This window comes from Diadema antillarum, unplaced genomic scaffold, assembly GCF_040938485.1.
Source record: "Diadema antillarum isolate AM-2024a unplaced genomic scaffold, OU_Dant_1.0 seq00000550_RagTag, whole genome shotgun sequence".
NCBI lineage: Eukaryota > Metazoa > Echinodermata > Echinoidea > Diadematoida > Diadematidae > Diadema > Diadema antillarum.
Genome location: NW_027271495.1, coordinates 4,160,002 through 4,182,956, shown reverse-complemented (window position 1 = coordinate 4,182,956; position 22,955 = coordinate 4,160,002). Strand labels below are relative to the sequence as shown.

Here is a 22,955-nt window from a genome sequence, read left to right as displayed (position 1 = left end):
GGCCACTAGCTCATTCAATTTAATTTCATCAGCATGTGATTTCATGAGTTTTTCAAATAAACGTGCGAAAAGAGCGTTAAAATTGAATATGCACATGCAACGCATTCAAATTTACATCAGCTCAGCCGTGAAGAACGTTACGGAATTCAAATGCACGATAAGGCGAACAGTTATAACAAATGGGCAGTGTTTGTCCTTGTTGCCTTTATTCTTTGAAGTTACTCATCTGTTTGAATATACAAACTCAATGTGCCTCGAAATGGGATTTTTGCCTGATAATAGCTAAAAGCTTGCATTAGTACATTTTCAAACACATACATTTTATTCACGCAGGACTTACGCGGCTGTTGGAGCAGAGTATACATGAATATCTCGAATATGGACAGATCTATAGTGAGCGAAGCATTTGACAACCAGCAAGACTATATCACTGGCGAAACCCTTGGATGAAACAGGTTCTTAAGCTTATTGTGACATCTTGTCATACAGACACAGGGAATGTAGGAATGGAATCCAAAATTTAAATATAAAGAATGGACGTGGACATACAAGAAATTCCCTGCAAAATTAATGTTACATCCCTTTATCCCCTAATTGAAAGTGGAATAAAGGTTGACAGGAAAGAAAACGGTAGAGCCTACATAAAGTACAATTAAGATTAAAGTGTGAAGGGCCCCAATTTTTCTCTCTTTCTATTCTTTCTTTAGAACAACAACAATTAAGATTAACAGATTAAATGAAACTTTAAAAGGAAAATGAATTCATAACCAAAAATAAAAATTGAAATGAACCGTGGTAGTAGATCAATGACGAAAATTACTTTAATTTGAACGCCTTTTCCTTTAATCAAATACAAATCTGATGAAATTGGGCAGGAAATCCTGTACTATTAATTGGAAACTACACTATATGCCATGTGGCACATACAGACCAAATTTTAAGCAATCTGCTGTAACAATTATAATCTAGGCACCCTCTAGCCTGTGACAAGAACTTCACACACCTAAAGAACAAGAAAATAATGTAAGGGAACTTTAAAAGAATCAGTTGCTTGGAAAGGCAAGATAGTAAAAACTGACAAGAATGTGAGCAATTCCATTATCATACTAATCCCTCTGGAATGGAGTGTCTCAGTTAATTCTTCATCAAACAAACTATTAGGCAATTAGGCCATCTTAGTGTACTTTGTAAAAAAGAAAAGAAGAAAAAGTGAATGTCTGGTATAGCGAGCTGTTAAAATACACAGTATAAAAGAGGACGCACATACGTTTTTCTTGTTCCATTTCAATAGACTATATCAAAATCCTCTATTCTAGGACAACTATTCAGCCTGAATAGAATATCAAGGAAGGCTTGAAAGCTTGTCCACTAAATTATCTTTCCGTGACACAATCTCTTGCCTGTGTTTGTATCATTTCGATACGGTTTTCTCTCATCTGGTTGACGAATCCAAATATGTCTGCCTCTCCAGTCTCTTGCATCATACACAGCATGTTATAGAGGGTGAGGAAGGTGCCTGTTCTTCCTGCTCCAGCACTGCGGGGAAGAGAAACCAAAAGCAAAGAAAGTCTTATTCAGCCATTAGCATACGCAGCAAATGACAATTCTGTGGTCCAGCAACAGCAAACTCAGCTTGTTGAACCAGACATAGGAAAACAGTCAGAATTTGTGAAGAATTTCGAATGACAATATACAAGTATAACCTGAAGAGTTATGCTAGTATATTTATAGGACATGAGATATCTGTGAATCATACGGCAAATGCCAGATTTCTGAAATAATGTCTGAAATACAGTGTAAATCTGTCTACACCAGTAATACATCATGAAAAATAAGAAAACACAATTCTCAGATGAACAAGTATAAAAACTGAAACAAACGATTTATACTATTTTTTTACCTGACAAAAGTAAAGAAGAAAAAAAGAAGAAAGAAATGTCTGTTGCCATGCATTAGAAGTGTATCCCGTAGGTCATTAAACTACAGGGATTAAAGGGGAATTCCAGTCCAAATATGATTTCGTCTGATAAGAAAAAGTAAAATATTTCGAGTTCAACGGTATAAACTTGATCAAAATCGGACGAAAAAGAAGGAAGTTATGACATTTTGAAATTTCGTATTTTTGGGGGAAACGGTTCCTGAACAGTCAATAATTATGAATATGCAAATGGCAAAGTGAGCATGACATTCCCTCACAACTCACCATATAGTATGTACACAAGATTTTGAAATTTCCGGTTTTTCATTCAAACGCAATTATGCTCGAGGATCAAATCCTCATATATCTATGTAACAGATCACTATTCTGAAGTTCTGGGGAACCTACAGTTTTACAAGCTGTAACGCTTTTATGTAGGCCCCATCATATTTCTTATACTTACTTGTGACATCTTCATACGATATGACCATGTACATTTGTGTCAAGTATGTTTTTTTTTCTTCCTCTTCTTCAATCAAAAGACATGATTGTATATATTTTGTATTCTTGTTTTATTGTCAATAGTTTTGTAATCTCATCATTGAGAAAATGGAAATATGAAATAAATTTGAATTTAATTGAAATTGAATTGACGTTATTCAACCAGGAATAACGTGATATTTCAGACTTCAATAACACAAACACTGAATTTTCGTCATTTTTTTTTTGTACACAATCAATGGAAAATTGTGAGGGTATGACATGGCATATTCAGACACACTGTACAAGAGCTGTTTTGGAGAAATTATCAAAACTTCACAATTTCGTAACTTCCTTACTTTTCATCCAGTCAAATTTTTACAGTTGAATTTGTAAAGTTCTACTCCTTTTTATCAGATTACCTTTATATTTGGACTGGATTTCGTCGTCAAGAGTATACCATGATGGAACTCCATACCAAAGAAATAAACATTTAACATGCAGCCTTTGACCCAATAAAGGCGAAAAATTGGAGCAGCATTGCCTAAAGCAATGAGGGGTCTAAAGTTTTACCTTATGATGCACCTCCATCTATAGTAATAAACATTGGTAGAAAGCTGAACAAGAAATGTAATCAATCATGCTGGCTATCTTTATTAAAATCTGGAAAAGGCGGAACATTGGAAGAAGCATCACCAAAAGTTACAGGGGTTCAAATGTGATTATGATTAAACCTTTAATCAAGCCTGATAACAAGCAAGGGCATTACCGCTAAAACGTTCTTCATGATACACCCGCACACTAAATGTTTGAACTATAACTCATGGCCATTATTGCGCACACAAATGCGATGCAATGGCTGTCTGTGATGTTTGCACAGCAATCAATGCCTGTACACCTACCGTAGGATAAAATTACACTTTTTTATGAAGTAATGTATTTTTACCCAATAATTGTTCTCAGGGTATGAACCTCCCCTCATATTCATACTATTGTCTTCTTTCTTAAAAGAGGTATCATCTAAATGACGGCCTGGGATGGTTGCTGATGAATGAAAGTGATCTGTGAAGAGGATAGAGCACATATAAACTTACCTGCAGTGTACCAACATTGGTCTAGTTCTATCAGCTGGAGACATCGTGGCATGGTGATGGAGAACAGCTTCAACAAAGTCAAGGAGAGTGGTGTAGTACTCTGGAACCCCTATGTCAGGCCAGGACAAGTAGTGGAACTGGGTTACCGCTCTCTTCTCTCCATCTCTTCCCTGCATAAATAATAAACAAACAAACAAACAAATAAAATAGATAAATAAATGAATGAATGAATAAATAAATAAATAAATAGATAAGTGAATGAAAGTGTACATACAGTTTGGATGTCATCTTGAGATGTGGTGAAGGTGGGGGAGGATAGATTGTAATCTGAATGTAAATTGAGCCTTTGGGAGGTTAAACACATTTTTTGATACTAATACACTGGAATGGCTTTTCAATAAATGTAATTCTAATTAATGTTTGAAAGCATAAAAAGATGTACGCTACGATATTTTGAGAGGCAAATTGCTCGTCTGTTAAGGTCCTGTTAAACATTAAGTATATCTTTAGTGAAAACTGTGTGAGTACATGAAAGATGAAATGATATTTACTCTAGTCATAGGTATGAATCAAATGGTTTCTTTTGAACATATCCTGAAAAATTGTTGGTTATCTATCCCTTGCCATTTCTATGCCATTATTTAATTCAAATCAAAACATGGTAAACTTCACAAGGAATTTTTTCCACATTTCTATCACACTATATTTTCAAGGGAGAGGAGGGGAGGAAAGGGAGAGGGTGGAATTGCTATAAAGGGTCTTTTGTTTGCCAAACTAGCCTAGCTCCTGTGAAGCAAATCAACTCCTAACCAAGGTTCTGTCCTGTTATATGTCTTTTGTTTAAATCTGTTTTCAGTTCTTAAGCGGCGTAACTAGCTTGCTCTTTAATCGAAGCAAAGATCTGCTCTACAAGAGCGCATATATTACCTGCTTCACAACCAATTCCCTGATGGCACGATCAGAGTACGTGTGTTCCTTGTACGAGAAAATGGAGAATTTTCCGATGTTGATGGATAGTGACTCCATGGGCCAATATTGCTCACATTGGTCCTACATAAAAAATTAATTTTTTTTAAAGATACATGTACTTTCTTTACAGTCAGTAGATACAGCTTTAGCATAGCAGTTATCAAGCAGAATAGTCCATACAAGATCAGTTATCATTAACACTGCAAATAAACCATACAAGGTCAGTTCTGAGCTCCCAGCAAGTCACATCTAGAAATGTTGCTATTGTGACTGGTATGTCTCTACAGTAATGCATGATTCCCGATCCTAACAAGTCTAGAGACAATGTAAGGTGTAAGATGACAGTTTCACATATCTAGCAAAAAAACAAAACAAAACAAAACAAAACAAAAAACTATCATACAGAGTAGATTTGAGTATTGTAGTATTATTTGGGGAAATGCATGGAAAGGAAGACTGGCTAAATTACAGAAACTGCAAAACAGAGCTCTCAGGACCATATGGAAGACGGATTGGAGTTTTCCAGTCAGGATTTGTTTGATATTGTGAACATTGAAAAACTTTCTGACAGAAGAAATAAGCAAATTTTGTATATGATGTATAAGATTGCATATAATATGATACCGGGAGAATTTTTGAAACATTTTGTTTTTAAAGAACATTATTATGGTTTAAGAAATGTGTATAAATGCTTTGAGTTATTTAAACCACAATCCAATATTAAGAAACGGAGTTTTTCATTTCGAGGAATTAAACGATGGATTCGATTGCCTAGGAAATTGAAAGAAATGTCTTTTATTAGATTTAGATTGAATATATAGTTGTTGTTTTTTTGGATTAACGAGACTGTTTTCAGGTTGGAATCATGTGTTTTGTGTATATTTGTTTGTTTATTATTATGTAGAATTCCAAACATGTATAGATTCTGCGTAGATTTATTTGTGTCAGCGGGGGGAGGGGGGGTGGGGGTGGGAGGTAGAGAATGTGATATGTAGCCTGTAAGCTCAGGCGTTTTTCTTCTCTTCTTCTTCCTCTTCTTCAGTATGATTTTGTGTATTATGATGTTTTTGTATTAGGTGATGTAACTGTTTTTATTAAGATGCACGAACTCGTTGAAGAACAGCCTGCGGCTGAAACAAGTGACCGTGTGGAAATAAAATGAATGAATGAGGCATAAAAAAAGTAAGTTTTACAAAACGTTACAACAAAATACGTTTATGCAGTTCTGTTGCAGATGCACAGTAGTGCGCAACAGTTTTAGTAAACTGTTATGAATGCCTATAAATTGATCTACAAGTTTTTTTTTTACAGTTCTGTAGTCAATTTTGTAATGCATAGTGACAATCAATGTTCACACAATACACACATTTTGTCGTCTAATTAACATTTAAAACAAAAATGATACCGACCTTTCCATCCTCACTCAAATTTGTCACCATGACAATGGTCTCAACATTTTCCTGCCATATCATCCGCCAGAAATCAGTCAGTGTTGCTTTGTTTGGTGCTACAGGGCAAAGTAATTGGAAACTTTACAGTAATGAAAATTATAGGAAGTAAAGTTTGAACTATTTATTACAAGATGTTGTTTGTGATTTTAAAACAATTTAATCTATTTAGAACAGTTAGATATTCAATGTGATATTAAGCACAGTTGATGGGGAATGCCACTTTTAAAATTGCATGATTCCCGTAACATGGTAAGATTATGATAAAGACGATTATCGTACTTCTATTTACATCCACACTGTAATTGTGAACATGAATTACAGGGCATAGCAATCACCAACAAAAATGAGTGTATTTATGGAAGAACAAATTATATGATGCAGTTTTCATGTCTATTCCTATTTTTCAATTACCCACTCCATAACATGGCATGTCATACAAATTCCATATGTATACAACTCAATTCATAATAATAGAAGTAGTATAAGAATCGAAATGGCAATAGCAAACAATTTACATAACAGCATACCACAGATTTTTTTTTTTTTTAGTTTCTTACCTTGTGATGCAATAAACACCTTTTCCCCTCTGTAATTCTGTTCAAAGAAAAATTAAATCTTTCTGTAATTAACTGGCCTGTCAATGAGAAAAAAAAAACTGCTTTTGTTTTTGGAAGCATGCAAATGTTTGCTTGAAACAATGAGTAAAATATCTTTAAACTATAAATCTTGGGAAATGATATCAGATCAATATCCGCTGTATTTTGTTCATTATCACTCATTTCATAAATTAAACAGGAACCAGAAATGTAATTTTATATTATTTTCCTTAGAGCCTGTAGGTCTTCAGAACGTCTTACCGGTATGAGACAATGGTTTTATATGGTTCACTTTTGTATGTACCAAATTTTATGAGAATAGTTTAATCTATTCTTTTAAATATAATTAAAAAAAAAAGATGCCAGCAGTTTCTTTTGACCTTTAACCCTATGGCATAAAGTTTTTCCAACAGAATTATTATGCAGTATGGGCCTATATACAAATCTGCACATTAAGTAATTTCTAAGGTACATATCTGTAAGGAGAAAATAGTGTAATTTCACGACTGAGTAGTGTAATTTTCAGATTATAATCAACCTTAATTTGACACTTGACCTTCAACCTCACGACCCCAAACCAAAATCTCCCAAAAGATCCAAAGAACCACATACATGCAGTGATAGTTCCAGATAAGTATGACTTTGTTGCTCATTTTTGAAATAACATATCAAAACATTCCCCTATTGCAGGAGAATACACACTATCCAATGTCGATCTGCTTGATACAAAATCATATGATGTACGTCTCCGTAGAATATTTTGTCATAGAAATGATACTCACATGTACATAGTTAGCATTGTAATAATCTGAGTGAGGATCGCCATCAGTTGTCTCCAGAACGACTCTGGAATGATCGTCTGCCCAAGAACCAGAATCACAAAATAACAGGTTTTTATAGAACATACGGTTTTTTTTTTTGTATTGTTGAACAAGTCACCAATGTTCTACGACATCACTACTGCAGCCTGCCACTGTTGCAACAAAGAATGTAAAATCTACCTTCTCTGAAATGTGCAGAATTTCTTGGGATTAGATGTATAATTTTGTAAGACAGGTAACCATTCAAAGTCTTTTTCACTTACAGTGAAATGTGTGTCTAGTGTGAAAGAGAAAACCCACTATTATCAAAATATCTTCATGTACTAACATGCAGCATTCATTTTTTTTTTTTTTTGTTATGGTGGCCTATTCAGGCCCCTGCAATCTTTAGATTTGAAATAAAGGTGACCCAAAAAGAATGAAACATAATATTTTTTTTTTCAACTTAGTTGCCAATGGGACAAGCAGAAGATAGGGGGAATACAGGCTCGACATCAGGCCCGAAATTTTTTTTAAGCAGCCCTGTATAGGTCACAGCTGTTGTCGATCCCTGCATAAGAGCATACTGTCAATATCAGTCTACAACTAATGTAATTTCGTGATTGGTGTCACATATTCATGAGATAAGCCATCGTCCCTATAATAACTGATACTTAACTTAATACATTAAGGTCCACAATGTATAGTCTGCAATCTATGCATCCCTAACACAAAAGTACATTACAAAACACAGTAGCGCCTACAGTGCACTCTCATTACAACTAACACTGTTATGACAAAGTAAAATTTCAGGTCCTAAAATTATCATAATTATAGTCTTTGGTAAAAGCTTTGCGTACAATGAACATGGTTAAAGTAAAATTTTTGTTATAATGAAGTCATATCGGAGTGCCATTGACCAAGAAAATCAAAAGAAACATTTTCCATTACAACGCAAATTGGATCACTAATAATCAATAATTAATGGACCATCAGCACAAACCTTATCTTTATTTCGGAATAATAACTTTGAGAAACGTCGAGCCTTTAATTCCGAATAACGAATCCTTGGAAGAGCGAGACTTCGGGATAATTACGAACCTTCATAACAACAAACCTTTCGAAGATGAGCTATAATTAATGGACCATCAGCACAAACCTTATATTTATTTCGGAATAATAACTTTGAGAAACGTCGAGCCTTTAATTCCGAATAACGAATCCTTGGAAGAGCGAGACTTCGGGATAATTACGAACCTTCATAACAACAAACCTTTCGAAGATGAGCTCTAAGGGAATCTAAAACATGCGCATGCTAAACCTAGGCCAAGGCCCATCTTTCTAGAAACGCTCATGCTTTCTTTTTGCATTGATGACTTCCAATATATTGTTAAACTATCTGAAAATGCTAGTTAGGAGTAAAAAAAATAACATCTTACCTATATTTTGCTGAAAACCCCACTCAATTTGGTTAAGTGGTCAAAGAGACATGTGGTTCATTGTAAAGCATGATATGTGTCTGATTCTTCCAAGTTCAATACTGCATATTAATGTGTTAATACAATGGACAGAACTTGGAGGGAAAAGATTCCTGACTTGCTCTACAAAAATCCCTATTTCTTTTTGACCACTGAAGCAAATCGAATTGGGATTTTTGTAAGATGTGCATGGGTAATAAGTTATAGTTTGCTATCCTGGATTTGTATATGGATTGATTCACAATTTTTAAAGTTGTCTTTGCGGAGGGTCCCTTTTCGGGACATATGGTATAAAGATGAAACCCATAATATCTATCTTATTGGCATGAAATTGTTTGACGGGCTCACATGCTATGATGTTCTTGAAGCGATTTTTGGACTTGTTCTGTTCCTTTGATGCTACATACCATGGGTGAAGCTGGCTGCCTTTTAGCATCTAAACAACGAGAAACAAAGCAAACAGTTATGCAATTCATAATTCTTTAAAGCTATACATTTCTTCTCCCACAGAATATATATATATATATATATATATATATATATATATGTATATATATATTTATTATATATATAGATAGATATATATTATACACTGTATTATCATTACATAAACATACAAAGAGGCACTCATCATTTGTATTGTACGTACAACTCTTCACAGTTTGGCTGATTCTTAAATGAGTCTGTATGCAGATGACAACTTCACCTGGAGGGTAATATATAAGAACATTGTATATTGGTTAGAAAATAGGCACACACAGTGATAATATTTACATGATATTCCTTAATGAGTCCATTTCCTTTCTCCGCCTTCTTGCTCTTAATATATGCCTGGAGCTCACTGATGGGGATAGAACTTGGAGCTGCAACATCCTGGTAGACAACCCCTACTTTCCTCCATCTTTCGGTTGTCCTGACTACCACTCCCACTGAGGGAGCCAAGCCCCTTCGATGCATCTGTCTCTCTGTCCCCAGCCCCATCCTTCTGATTCTTCTGGTGGTTGAAGTAGTGCTTGGGGTTTGGAGACGCTTTGTGTTTGGAGTCAGAGATGACTGCAGTGCGTTTAATGACTGCAATAGCTTCTACACCTTCATACAGATGCTCATCTGGCTCATCACTTGCAGCATTTACATACAAAACGTTTGGGCTTTGTTCCTCCATAGAATCTGTATTTGTATAATGAATGAAGAGATAAGAGCAACAAGAGCACTGAATACACAGAGGGATACACATCACAATAGTGATGTTACATCAACTTCCTAACTAATCAGAATAAACGATGGAAACATAAACACATAGGTTTGAGAAAGTCAGTTGTGGATCAAAGTCTAACATGATCTCAAGTCATTTGTCTCCATGCATTTATTTCGTTTCAACTTATTTTCAAATTTCTCACATGTAGCACAATAGAATATATGAATACTAAAATTATACAGACCATAAATTAGATGAAACTTCATCGGAATGGACAAAAGTTTGTCTTGATATTAACACAAGGTCTGTATAAATGAGAGTTGATATTGGTCATAATGCGAGAAATTTGATGGGGCCTATGTAAAAGCAAGCTTGTACAGCTGCAGGTCCCGTGATAAATCAGACTAGGGGAACTATGAAATAGAGATATTTTTCAGACAATACTATAACTGGGGGAACCAAGTAAAACAAACAAAGAATTCGATCAAACAAATGTTACTACATAAAATGAAAATAAATGTTACTAAACAAAATACTTTAAAAGTACAATGCTAGAAGCAAGATTTTTACAAGGGGGTCTATAACCTGAGATTTATAGCTTGTTAAACAAAAGAAAACAACAGAAATAGAAAGACCATCATGACATCATATTGGAGTAATTGCAGACACAGGATATTTATTACAATTGAAGATTGAAGAATTCAGATATAAAATTCAGAGTAAAAAGAGTTAATAAATCATAAAATAATTTCTTCATTGTTCTGTGGAGTGGATCAGAGTAAGTGACAGGTACAATTCAACTTTCTTGTATCTAAAATGATTGCCAGGTTCATGCAGCTATAAAGAAATAAAAATCACTGTTCCTAAATATTTTCCCAACGTTTACAATAAATATATCAAACACATATTCGTTGATTTCAACATTCTCTCATTACCACACAGATTCACAAAGAAATTTTGTAAGTCAGGCTCATGCAAATGAAATGCTCCCAAATATCTGCTGATAGGATCAAACACGTACTCAACAACAACAACAACAACAAAAACAACAAAAATCACTCATGGCTATAAGGCAATCCACATGATAACAAGAATAGAGTGCAAAATCAAGTATTAAAAGTAAGAGCAGGATCTTTAAATGTATTCATCCATCACTTGTGAAACTGATATCAAGTTTGTTTGTTTGATTTTAGAGCAGATAATACATCAAAAGTCAGAGATATTGTTGCACAAACTTGTCATTGTTGTCATACGGGTGTAGTAAAGACTGGATTGTGCCATTTTGAAGGGGGTATTGCCAAAGAAATATATCCATGATGGGAATTTTTATCCTCGAAAAAGTGATGCCACACTCGGACTAATTGGAATTATAGTGAAGACTGGGTTGGTCAACTTTTCATTTACAAATGAGATGATGACCAACACATTTTACTTTTAGAGAATTGTCACCATCAAGACTAAAGTAACTCACTTTGAAAGGGTGCTTAAATGAGGGGCAGAAGTGCTTCCCTTCCTTGTCATAGGTCTTTTCCATATTGGGTGTTGGGTGAATTTGCAAAATCGCAATATTTTCATATGAGTTGGTAGAGTAATTTTTATCAAATCAATTTTCTAAGATTTTTTCCTATTTCATTTATTTTACTCTTTCAATTTTTTTTTCGAAAGACGTTGGGGCTTTTGGGGGCAAGAATAATCCATGAGCATAAGGTTCACTATAGGTTTATAGGAAATTCGTATGCAGAAAAGTCTCTTTTATGAATACACTTTTGTATGTCTAGGTTTCATCAGATTTCTAAATGAAGATTAAGGGAGTTACATTGTAGTTATAAATGAAATGTAAAATTTCAGTTGTTGGACGAGAACATCTGTCTCCCTCATCCTTATTTGAAGTTTCAACATCATCCTGATTTGTTGATTATGAGTTTTACCACATCATCAAAAGTTGATTCAAGTCACTGAATTTTACGATTCCAGGTATTCAATCTCTTGAGACACCATCATCATGATCATTTCAGTACAATGAGAGAAGCATTATGTCTACACAGAGTTGTGTTGAAAGATGTTACTCACCTTTTCTGCCATCAAGGTCTTCTTTATCCTGGTTCTCGTCACGTCTTCTATACAGCATTCAGAAACGTAAAGTGCACACAAATTATTTGATTATATGTCACTTTTTGCAAAGTTAGTATGCACAGTTGGATGTAAAGTTTTATTTTCTTGTTCTTGTTCTTTTTTGTTTTTATGCGACCTTTTTCTTCTATTAACTTTTCATGAGGCAGCATGCGTTTCACACATGAACCTTAATCACATGAGTTATTAAGGTTGAACTTGATTGAACAAAAAAAAATTATGAGCACCTGCAGAATGCTAAGATTTGTGTATTTGCATATGGAAAATATCAATGCCAATTACTGCGCTTCAATCAGATGATGGCTTGCTCTTTTCAATGGTCAAAATTGTCCATTCATAGTGAGATATTACATAAGGTAGATTTGATTTGGTAGACCCTTACACTTGACTTCACCTCTTTCAGAACGGAGCAGAAGTAAAACAACCAATATTCAACATAAATATGCCAGTAATAAGTTGAGGGAATGTGTAATTTTCACAGAATAACAAAATGTATAATTATATATATATGATTGAATTATGTGAACTTCAGTTCTTGACTTGATTGATTGATTGAAAGGTCTTTATTCAAAATCTGAGTGAACGACTAAAAGTCGAATTACACAGATATACAAAGATTTTACACTAAAAAGGACAGAATAATAATTATTCTATTTAAGTTTGTGTTTGATTTGCGTTTAATTTGATATTTGTATATCTGTGTAATTCGACTTTTAGTCGCCCACTAAGATTTTGAATAAAGACCTTTCAATCAATCAATCGATCAAGTCAAGAACTGTAGTTGTCTAGTCATCCAATGATAGTTTCGTCAAAACTTTTAAACATTCATTGCTTTTTAATGCAATATCAGGTTTTCCTAAAACGACACTTATTTGACATTTTCTACTATTTCAATAATACTAAAATAGCTACATATTATGTAGCTGCATGCACTCAATTAACGTATTCATTTGGGTTTCATTCTCTTCGACATGACACGTAGAGAACATACAACAGTATATATAACACTACGCAGAGGGCATTAATGGCTTTGGCACCCTGATGAAACAAACCTTCTGTAGAAAATGAAGCCCACAACCAGACCCACAATAATGAAGATGATGAGAACACCAACAACACCACCAGCTATGGCACCAATTGCAGAAGGCGGGTCTGTAACACACAGCGTGGCAGGTGAGATTGTATAAAACATGCACAGGCATAAATAAATAACAGTATCAATACCTAAAGGGTATCAAGCACACATTCAGCCTAGTAATCTTTTGCATGCGTATACACAGAGGAATATACACATGCATCAAAAAGATATGTACTACTGTAAAGTAAGGCATGACTTATTTAATTACCAACTATTGCAGAATTAGATCTAAGTGTTTCCACTATTTACCTCTGCGTATACAGTGTTCTTGACAACATACATTTGTAACGAGAGATGTACAAATCTTAGCTACATGTAGGTTAAATTAGTGTCTATATAACTGTGCTTATTGCTGCATGTCATTTGCAAAAATTCCCAAACCAAGGTTATTCGATGAAATAATAACGCCTTCAAAAAGTCATCTGAATCAAGTGCTAATAACCAGGAAAAAGCTTTCATAAAATGCAAATTAATGCTGCTGCAATTAAGTTCTCTAGATGACTTACTATTTGTTTCACCAACGATCATAGGTGACCAGTCGCTTTTACCAACACCATTGACAGTTCGAACCTGGGACAGATATTTTTATAAATATGAAATGTTCATGTTCTTAGGAAACATAAAGGCTTTGCTCAGTGTTCAATTTTTATCCATTTCCTTGAATGTGTTATTGAATGAAAAATTCATACATACAGTAGCAACAACATCCTTTTCACAAAATCAATTTTGAGTAACCTGGTACAGTCCTGTAGGAGTTCTTATGATTTTTTTGAGGTTGTGGATCTGTTCATCCGTACTTGATTTTGTGGATGATGTAAGTTAACAAGTGTTTGAGCTACTCAAACAAAAATTGGAGCATGTACATTATACAACTGTAAGAATGAGTGGAGTAAACCTTGCCTACCAACTTTTGCGCACACTGGCTAAAGGTCAAAGGTCATATGTGAAGGTTAATTGCTAATATTTCACCATTTTCTCCACCTGTATATCTCCGCAAATGTCTGCACGTATTGTTATGAAATTCGGTGTGTGGCCTACACATACATTATCAGATTAGGATTCTGTCGGTAAGTTTTGGGTCATGGGATCAAGGTCAATTGGTTAAATTGCTATACTTTCGCTTTTTTTCTCCCTATCTCGGAAATGACTGAAGGCAAAACTTCATTAAAATCAGCAAGTACATATTGCTCGACATTTCTTCTATTTGAAGTTTTAGGTCATGAGTTGAAAATTCGAGGGTCAGAGGTCAGTTTAGGTTGCTAAAATTGAATTATTTTCTCAGTGCCCTGGAAACAATTTGATACTTGTATATACACTTACAATGTAGGACTAGTAGTGTCATTGAACTTAGTACAAACACTTATGTGCATCAGCATGTTCTACCACACAGGAACAACATACAGGTAAAGTTTTGAGCCATGGGGCTAACGGTAAAGTGAAAATTAAGAGTAATCCTCATCTCCACCAATATTGTACCAGCCGCTTAAAACTTAAAACTTTCTACAGTACATGTATCTGCTCACCAAATATTCTTTACATCATTTCCTCATATGACTTTGACCAAACTTTACAAGTAAAGCAAGAAAAAAGGCCTTCACACAATGATTCCCTGAGATCTGACTCAATAATTATGATTCACTCCTGCAAATCCAGATTTTTGGTAGTGGCATGAATCTAAGGTGTACTATCCATGCGTGAAATATTAGTACAAAGATTATGTATAGTTCAACACCCCACGACTAAAGACCGCTACAAATTGAACTCATATTAGTAAATTGGATGTTCCAAGGTAAATAAAAGAAGCCATTGACAGTTTTTCTAATAGTTTACTTTCACTATTTTCACATACCTAATGATGAGAAAACAAATCTGAAATAGATTTTTTTTTTTCAGATAGGGTAAGCACTCTCAGAAAACACCAAACACAAAATCAGTGTAAATCGGGTAACACTTTACTGGTGGTGTGTTATGATGGAGGGTCACCATTATATACATGTATCATGCTTGTGTCTGTATGTAGGCCTACATCCCTATGCATATGTGTAGGCCTACGTATGCTAGTATCATGTAGAATTAGCTCTTGCAGGAATTATCAAAAACATTTTCAGAAAGGGTCATTTGAGAAATTTAAAAAGTTATGGTTGAATCTGTGATTGCTATAATCCGGTCAAGCTATAAGTATCTGGTGAATGGAAGTCACAGATCTGTGCAATACACTGTAATATTATAGGGTGTATTCGATTAAAGCATATATCTTGATAAAGGCTAGCTTAGCAAGGAGTTTCGGAGAATAGAATGAAAGGATGAAAGACAACCATACCTGTACTGAATACATACTTCCAGCCAAGAGGTCAAGGATAGGGTATATCACATCAAACTCTCCTTTATCGACTGTGATCACAGTGTAATTACTCTCCATTTCTGGTTCTGTTCGGCGATACCGCAGCTTGTAAGCCATAATAGCTCCATTAAGGTGTAAAGGAGTGGCTGGAGACCATGTTACAGTGAGGGAATCCTGGCTAGTGTCTGAAATTGCTACATTAACTGGTGAGGCTGGAGCTGGTAAAAAGAACAGGCACGACATAATATAAGTATCTCTTAAGAAATATATCTATTGTATAATATGTGTGGATGTGTTCATGGATGTTACATATCAGTACTTACAGATGTCTAGCCATCATGATTCAAGTTATAAATGTCTGATTTTGTCAGGCTCAAAAGTTTCTATAACATCTCAACACTTTCTCTCTTTTCTTTCCTCACCTTATATTTTCCAGTATTTAAATGTCACCACGTGAAAAGGATAATGGTTTTTATGAGCAGGACAGCAACAACTTGCTTCCTAAACATGTAAGTTGTCCCACCTATCTAAAACCTACTACAGCAACAGAAAGAAAAACAGCCATCAAACACCATAATTCTAAGAATTGCCTTTAATGTTTAGATGCAGTCAAGCATGTTATCATGAGTTCATTCCTAACTCTGTTTCACCGGGCCACTTTAATACCATGTCAACCTCCCAAATTCCTATATTTTATGAGGATATTGACAACAACATAAAATTGATGAAAAAGTATTGATGCCTACATGGCCCCTATGAATTTGTCATTGTAACGCATGTTACACTCAGTCCTAAAGCATTCTAGAACATGCAAAAATAAAGAAACATGTTTGGTAAACATCAGAAATACATCTATGCAAAAAGTTCAACAGTGAATTTTGGTAGAAGATATGTTAGCGCAATCAGCACAATAGACATGTCTTACTTTCTTCCAGTGTCCTTACGATCATCTCGCTGTTTGGATCACTTTCTGAATCTTTATTGGCAGCAGTCACTGTGATGGTGTAAGCTAGATATGGTTCTAGGTCTGTCAGGATTATCTCAATACTAGGAAATGTTTCTGGTAATTTAGATCCAGAAAAGTCTGAGATTTCTGTTGTGTAGTGGACTATGTAGGCAGTGAAACCACTTCTGCACTCCGCTGTTCCAATGGGTGGTGCCTGGAAAATAATTCAAGGGATCAAATCATCATATCCCCTTCTCACTATAGATGGTGATTCTACTATGATCCAAAAAATAAAGACAAAGCACAACAAACAAATCGTGGTTTGATCTTCTCCATCATGTCTAGAGCATTTCAGAAGTGTGAAGGGTCACCACCATCACATTGGTAACTACAAATATTAAACTACCTAACGAACGCATTAAAAGCATATTCAAATCTGTTGCGCTGAAAGCAGCTAGTTCCCATTACCTGTGAAAAATTCCACTTTTACAGTATTACGCAACAGGTTCCAACCATGACTGAAAGAAATTGGTGTGTCATCAGACCAGGGAAGTCTATGAAAGCATGGAAAAATTATATTCTCCGTGGATACCCACGAGCAGGCCTTAAATCTTCTTTGCTCATTAAATTGATACAATAAGTAATTCGTTCGCAGACCGGTCCTTCAGTATATATACATTTTTATACCTGTGCACTTCATTTAATGTATGACTATTAACTAACAGTTTAAGTCCACACCATGTTTAAACTGTTGTTGTTCTAGAATGCTAAGATGTAGGACAGAAACTAAATTCTGCACATCCATGTTGGTTTTGCACTGGCATTCGATAAAAGAAACCCAATATATTTTAATAAAATAGAGGATATGCCATTACCCAGATGATATGGATGAAGTGAAAGCAGCGATATGTAAAAGAAGAACACATCAGTACAAGTTTGAAGAAGATCAATTCTACAATTAGGAATTTTTAAAAGTTGGTGCTCTCATCGCTGGATAACGAGACTACAGTGAAAACTTGCTTTGAAGAGATCTGATTAAACCAAATACCTGATATCCAAGGGCGTAGCCGGGATTTGATCTTAGGGGGCGGTTAAGGGGGGGGGGGGGGTTGCAAGGGGGGTGTTCCCCCTCCCACGGTAAGAACTTTTTGCATTTTGATGTTGTAAATGGTGCAATTTGATGCATATTTTTGCGCGTTTTATCGAATTGAAACAGTCCCACTTGTTTAATAAGGTAGCAATATATTTTCCTGTCGATTATCATTGAACAATTTGGCTATAAAATATGGTATCATTTAAATCAATGTCTTTTATTAATTTTTACACTGAATATCATGAACGCGACTGAACCCGAAAGAGCGGAGCGAGAGGGGGGGGGGGGGGGGGTGTGGGAGGGGGGTGTCCCCTTCCGTCAGTGAGAACTTTTTTGCATTTTTATGTTGTAAATGGTGCAATTTGATGCATGTTTTTGCGCGCTTTCTCGACTTGGAACAGTCCCACTTGTTTAAGGTAGCAGTATATTTTGATGTAGATTATTATTGAACAATTTTCCTATAAAATGGTATGATTTAAATACACTTCTTGTATTAATTCTTTTTACTGAATATCATGAACGCGACTGAGCCCGAGGGAGCGGGGAGAGGAGGGTGTGGGAGGGGGTGTCCCCCCTCCCAGGGTAAGATCTTTTTGCATTTTGATGTTGCAAATGGTGCAATTTGATGCATGTTTTTGCGTGTTTTAACGAGTTGAAACAGTCCCACTTGTTTAAGGTTGCAGTATATTCTAGTGCAGATTATTATTGCACAATTTGCCTATGATATATATAAAATGGTATCATTTAAATAAACTTTTTGTATTAATTCTTTACTCTGAATATCATGAACGCGACTGAGCCCGAGCGAGCGGAGCGAGCGAGGGGGACGGGAAGGGTGTGGGAGGGGGTGTCCCCCCTCCCACGGTGAGAACTTTTTTCATTTTGATGTTGCAAATGGTGCAATTTGATGCAGGGTTTTGCTTGTTTTTGCGTGTTTTATCGACTTGAAACAGTCCCACTTGTTTGAGGTAGCAATACAATATGTTCATGTCGATTATTGTTGAACATTGTGGCTATAAAATGGTATTGGTTAAATAAACGTCTTGTATTAATTGTTACACTGAACATCATGAACGCTTTCTGCTCAGCAATCAAACAGAAAAAGCATGCACACGAGGGTGTAGATAGGGGAATTTCCCCTCCCACACGAAGGTGATTTTGCATTTTCAGACCTTAAGTTCAGCGATCTGGTGCAAATTTTTGTTGCAATACTTTTTCATCGAAGTGTTAAAATCACGGAATTTAACTCTTATTCCGAATGTGCATCATCTGTGTGTATGAACAAATTCCAGTTAGGCAGAGCTTAGGGGAAGGGGGATTCCCACTCCCGCTCGGCGGAGCTTTTGCGTTTTAACAATGAAATAAAGCGATCTGGAGCACACTTTTTGTGGAAAATTTGGAAATTGTCCTTCCCAAAAATGTATTATGTCTAAAGTGGGTAGCAAGCAATGGAAGGGTGGCAAGATACCTCTCCCATATTCAAGGGAGCCCTTTTTTCAGTTTTGCTGAAGCTTTTTGAACTGAAATTCAGCAATCGTGTGCACACTTTTGTTGGAATATCTGGAAATTTGTCAATCAGAAGAGAAGTGTAGCAAGCCTGTGGAAGGAGATTCTGTATAATTTTCTGATTGCAGTTAAACGTTTTGGTGCACACATTTTGTGTCATATTTGGAAAACTGTTTATGTTCAGAGCGTAACCACAGTCTACTTCTATGCATGGGGGGGGGGGGGGGGGGGGGGGGGGGGGAGGGGCGAGCGAGCAGGAAGAAGGCGTGGGCGAGTGTTATCTCCACCCTTCCCGTACGATGGGCTTTTGCCGCGTGGTTTATCAATGAGAATTTTGATCTATACACAGCTCGCAGAGAGTGCGCTCACTGCGGATTTTCCCGACGCGAAAAAAATACATCTTGCTGATAAAACACGTATTTACTCAAAATTTTCCTATGCAAGTATACTCATATCTTTAGTGCAAACGATGGCTATGCTAATCAGGTACCAGTACATATCAGTGGCAGTTTCTTGGTGTAACGTATTATGGTACCACAAGAACTTAAATGACCAATGTTTTTCGCGCTCTTCTTAGTCGCCGATCGGCGACCATGGCACGTCAGGACTATGGTCGCCGTTCGGCGACCATGGCACGTTAAGAGTTAAGGTTGAAATTGAGATATCTCCTATACGCATATTTGATGGAATATTTGGGAAGTCATTAAAGGAAAAACTGATGTGGGGGGGGGGGACTGAGGGAGGAAAGGGTCAATTAAAAGAGGAAATTCCCCTTGTACTTGAGGGAACTTTGAGTTTTCGGAATATAAGTGATAAGTCTTGTGCACTCAGAATTATTCATAATTTTGTGTAAATCTAAAAAGTGTACTAAGGCTAGGGAAAGAGGCACAGAGGGGGAGGGTTTGGAAGGGGGATACCCCCTCCCAAGCACGAGAGATTTTGCATAATTTGAATTGAAATTCAACGATCTGGTGCACACTTTGAGTGAAATATTCAAAAAATTATGATCTTATTTGATGAAAGGTTGAAAAGGAGACCCGCTTCATGTGCATGCATACAGTATACACGCATTTTTTTTCCGCCTCGCAAATCCCCGGTCCAAATCTTGGGGGGGGGGGGGGGACCGCCCCCATCGCATATAACGTCATTTTGGATAGCAACACAAAAAAAAAATACAAGGAAAATTCAATAGAATTAATTTTTCATCAAAAGTACACATTCCATAGACTTGTCAATTCCATTGTTTGAAATTGTTCGAGTACACCTGAATCACAAAATTACTTTAAAAATCCAAAACAAGTCTAAACATGCTTCTGAGGTGCAAAGCTACTTTGGGGGAGCTGGGCTAACAATATAAGGTATATTGTTTCTTCTGTAAGCATTGAATACGTCTTTAATACACAAAGAATTCTTGTTCAATGCCTAACATATCCAACAAATGCTTTTTTTTAGTCTTTCATGTACCTTTAAAGGTGAATTACAAATTAACAAATGAATAGATTTGATAACTTTAACACGATAGTACAGATTTCTCTTTTTCTGACTAGATATTCTACCGTTTTAAATGTTTTTCATTAATAGGACTAATAATTCCATATCATTTCAAAAATTGTATTCGATTGCGCAAAGGATGGAAATTTTGGTTCTGAATTGACAACATATTCCTTGAAATGATCCTTTATATCGTGAAATGCAAGACTGCCTAATATGTTGATGCAATATATATACATGAATATGTATACACATTAGGTTTCACTATAATGACAGTGCCATTTAGCTGCATTTTTATTAGTAGAAACAAAGCATTGACAGAGAAACCAACAACAAACACAGAGTTGGAGAATCACACTAACTTATTTTCCTTTCCAGATACTTCACAACACAAAATGAAAACGTAAACTACTAAAATGACCTTCGAAATCAAGATTCATTTGTGGAGATACAATTAATAGATTTGCACAAAAAAGAACGTTAGAACAGGCAACCAACCGACTTAATTAAAAGTGGAGCTAGACCTTTGTGTATAGTTAAAGTGAAAAATTGTTTCCAGCTGATACACTGGTGATTCACATTGGCACTTGCTAAATGGTCACCAGACAGTAAGGATCCATTACATGTGAATTACATAAAATAATGAGAAGTGTACACTCAGTTTGTTGTGAATGTACTCCTCAATTAAAATACTATCTACAAAATATCCTAACGATATGAGAATTATCTCCATCATATTATTTTAGTTGATAGGCTTCCCTTTTAAAATATCAAGACACCATGTAAACTACATACCTGCCATGTGACATTGATTTGTCTGGGAACATTTGCTGTTGCTGAGACCAGGGTTGGGGAGGCACTGGGACCTGACACAAAAGAAGTGAAAAGAAGAATCAACTAATGGTCGATGTGTATAATTTGTCATTCAAGTGATTGACAACTGATAAATTTATTAGCTGCCATTGGGTCTCATTAAATATCTTTTAATTAAGGTATCGATTATATGCTCTTTAAAGGTTTGCATGCTGGTGAGAATGTAACTAAGGGAGAGGTTTGAGGTCCACCCAGTGGGAAATCCTTACAAGGACGGTGGAGAAAAGAGATTAAGAGAGTGAAAAGAAAAAAAAAATGTAAAGAAGGGGGAATAGTTTTGTAGTGTTGTTTGATAATTGGTGTGATAGGAAGGTGGAATTGCCATGTGTACAGTCCTAAAAAGGATTGAGCTCTTTTTCTGTTCTTTTTTTTTGACAGGAAGTGAAGTCCTTTGACGGAACGATCAGCGTGTGGATCGGCCAGATAAAAAAAGTGTTGGTTTATTCTTAATAGTCATAATGACGCAGTCCTGACAGGACAGATCACTTTGTGCCAAGGCCTGGTAAGGACCGTTTGTTCGTTTGTTTTGTTTTGTAAAAATGGTGCATTCTGTACAATTGGAATTTTAAGTTATCATTAGGGATGTATTGTTTGATGACATTTCAAGATACAGTAAAGTCAGAAAGATCGAGATTGTCATTGCTTAATAACACATTTTGTAATCTTTGCAAACCAATGTTTATGTGTGGGGTCTTTTTTCCAACTTGCACAAAAAGAAAGATGAAAGAAGTGGTTCGCAACACAAACGTTTCCAATGTACATCATGAAAAAGAAGACAAGCAGAGTAAGCTTGGTTCTTCTAAGCAGTGTAAGAATAGAGAAACATTTATCCCTCAGATAAGCTGATATGGTCTCATGATTCGTGGCAATCATACATTGTAGTTTTTTATGCATATTGATATGCATCGATGCATTTAATGCTGACATTTGTTAATTTTTCACTTTCGCTGCAAGTGATATATTGTTTTTTATGTTTTATTGTTTTTTATCTGGCTTTCACAGCATATAGCTTTGCTGTAAATCAACAAATATCCCTTGCATTTATTACTGAATATGAAAGCTAAATCTAAGATATCTGAAGATATTATGATATGGGAATTTTGACCCTCACACTGATTAGATTGGACTTTACATAAATCTCAATAATTTGGCCTTCCATCCTCCATACACGGAATTAGTTCAAGAAAAATGATCAATTGCTTTTTAAGTTTTGGCATTGTCCTGTAAATGACACTTATTTTTTTACCAATAAATACTGAATGAAAAAAAAAAGTTTGGGCATTGCGTAAAAATTCTGATCCAACTCTGAAAATGTCGTAAGTGCAATGAGTTAAAATAACAATCTCAGAATTTTCAATACTGCATTGTGAGGAATTTTGTTCATAAGAGTGAAAGTGTTAATTCTGTTTGTCTTAATAAATATTAATTTGAATTAAAGATTCTTGCATCAAGTTAT

General features: G+C 35.6%; 1 protein-coding gene across 1 annotated transcript in view; it reads right to left on the bottom strand.

The window, feature by feature from the left end:
• Positions 1 to 22,955, bottom strand: part of LOC139734907 (uncharacterized) — a 64,670-nt gene that overhangs the window by 15,159 nt on the left and 26,556 nt on the right. Inside the window, exons 9-20 of the mRNA XM_071645686.1 lie at positions 21,422 to 21,492; positions 16,516 to 16,750; positions 15,587 to 15,808; positions 13,164 to 13,263; positions 9,561 to 9,780; positions 9,135 to 9,222; positions 7,291 to 7,367; positions 6,470 to 6,506; positions 5,871 to 5,968; positions 4,420 to 4,542; positions 3,493 to 3,662; positions 1,401 to 1,536 (exon numbers count right to left, since the gene is read on the bottom strand). Coding sequence (XP_071501787.1) covers positions 1,401 to 1,536; positions 3,493 to 3,662; positions 4,420 to 4,542; positions 5,871 to 5,968; positions 6,470 to 6,506; positions 7,291 to 7,367; positions 9,135 to 9,222; positions 9,561 to 9,780; positions 13,164 to 13,263; positions 15,587 to 15,808; positions 16,516 to 16,750; positions 21,422 to 21,492 — 1,577 coding nt within the window. The remainder of the gene's footprint in view (positions 1 to 1,400; positions 1,537 to 3,492; positions 3,663 to 4,419; positions 4,543 to 5,870; positions 5,969 to 6,469; positions 6,507 to 7,290; positions 7,368 to 9,134; positions 9,223 to 9,560; positions 9,781 to 13,163; positions 13,264 to 15,586; positions 15,809 to 16,515; positions 16,751 to 21,421; positions 21,493 to 22,955) is intronic.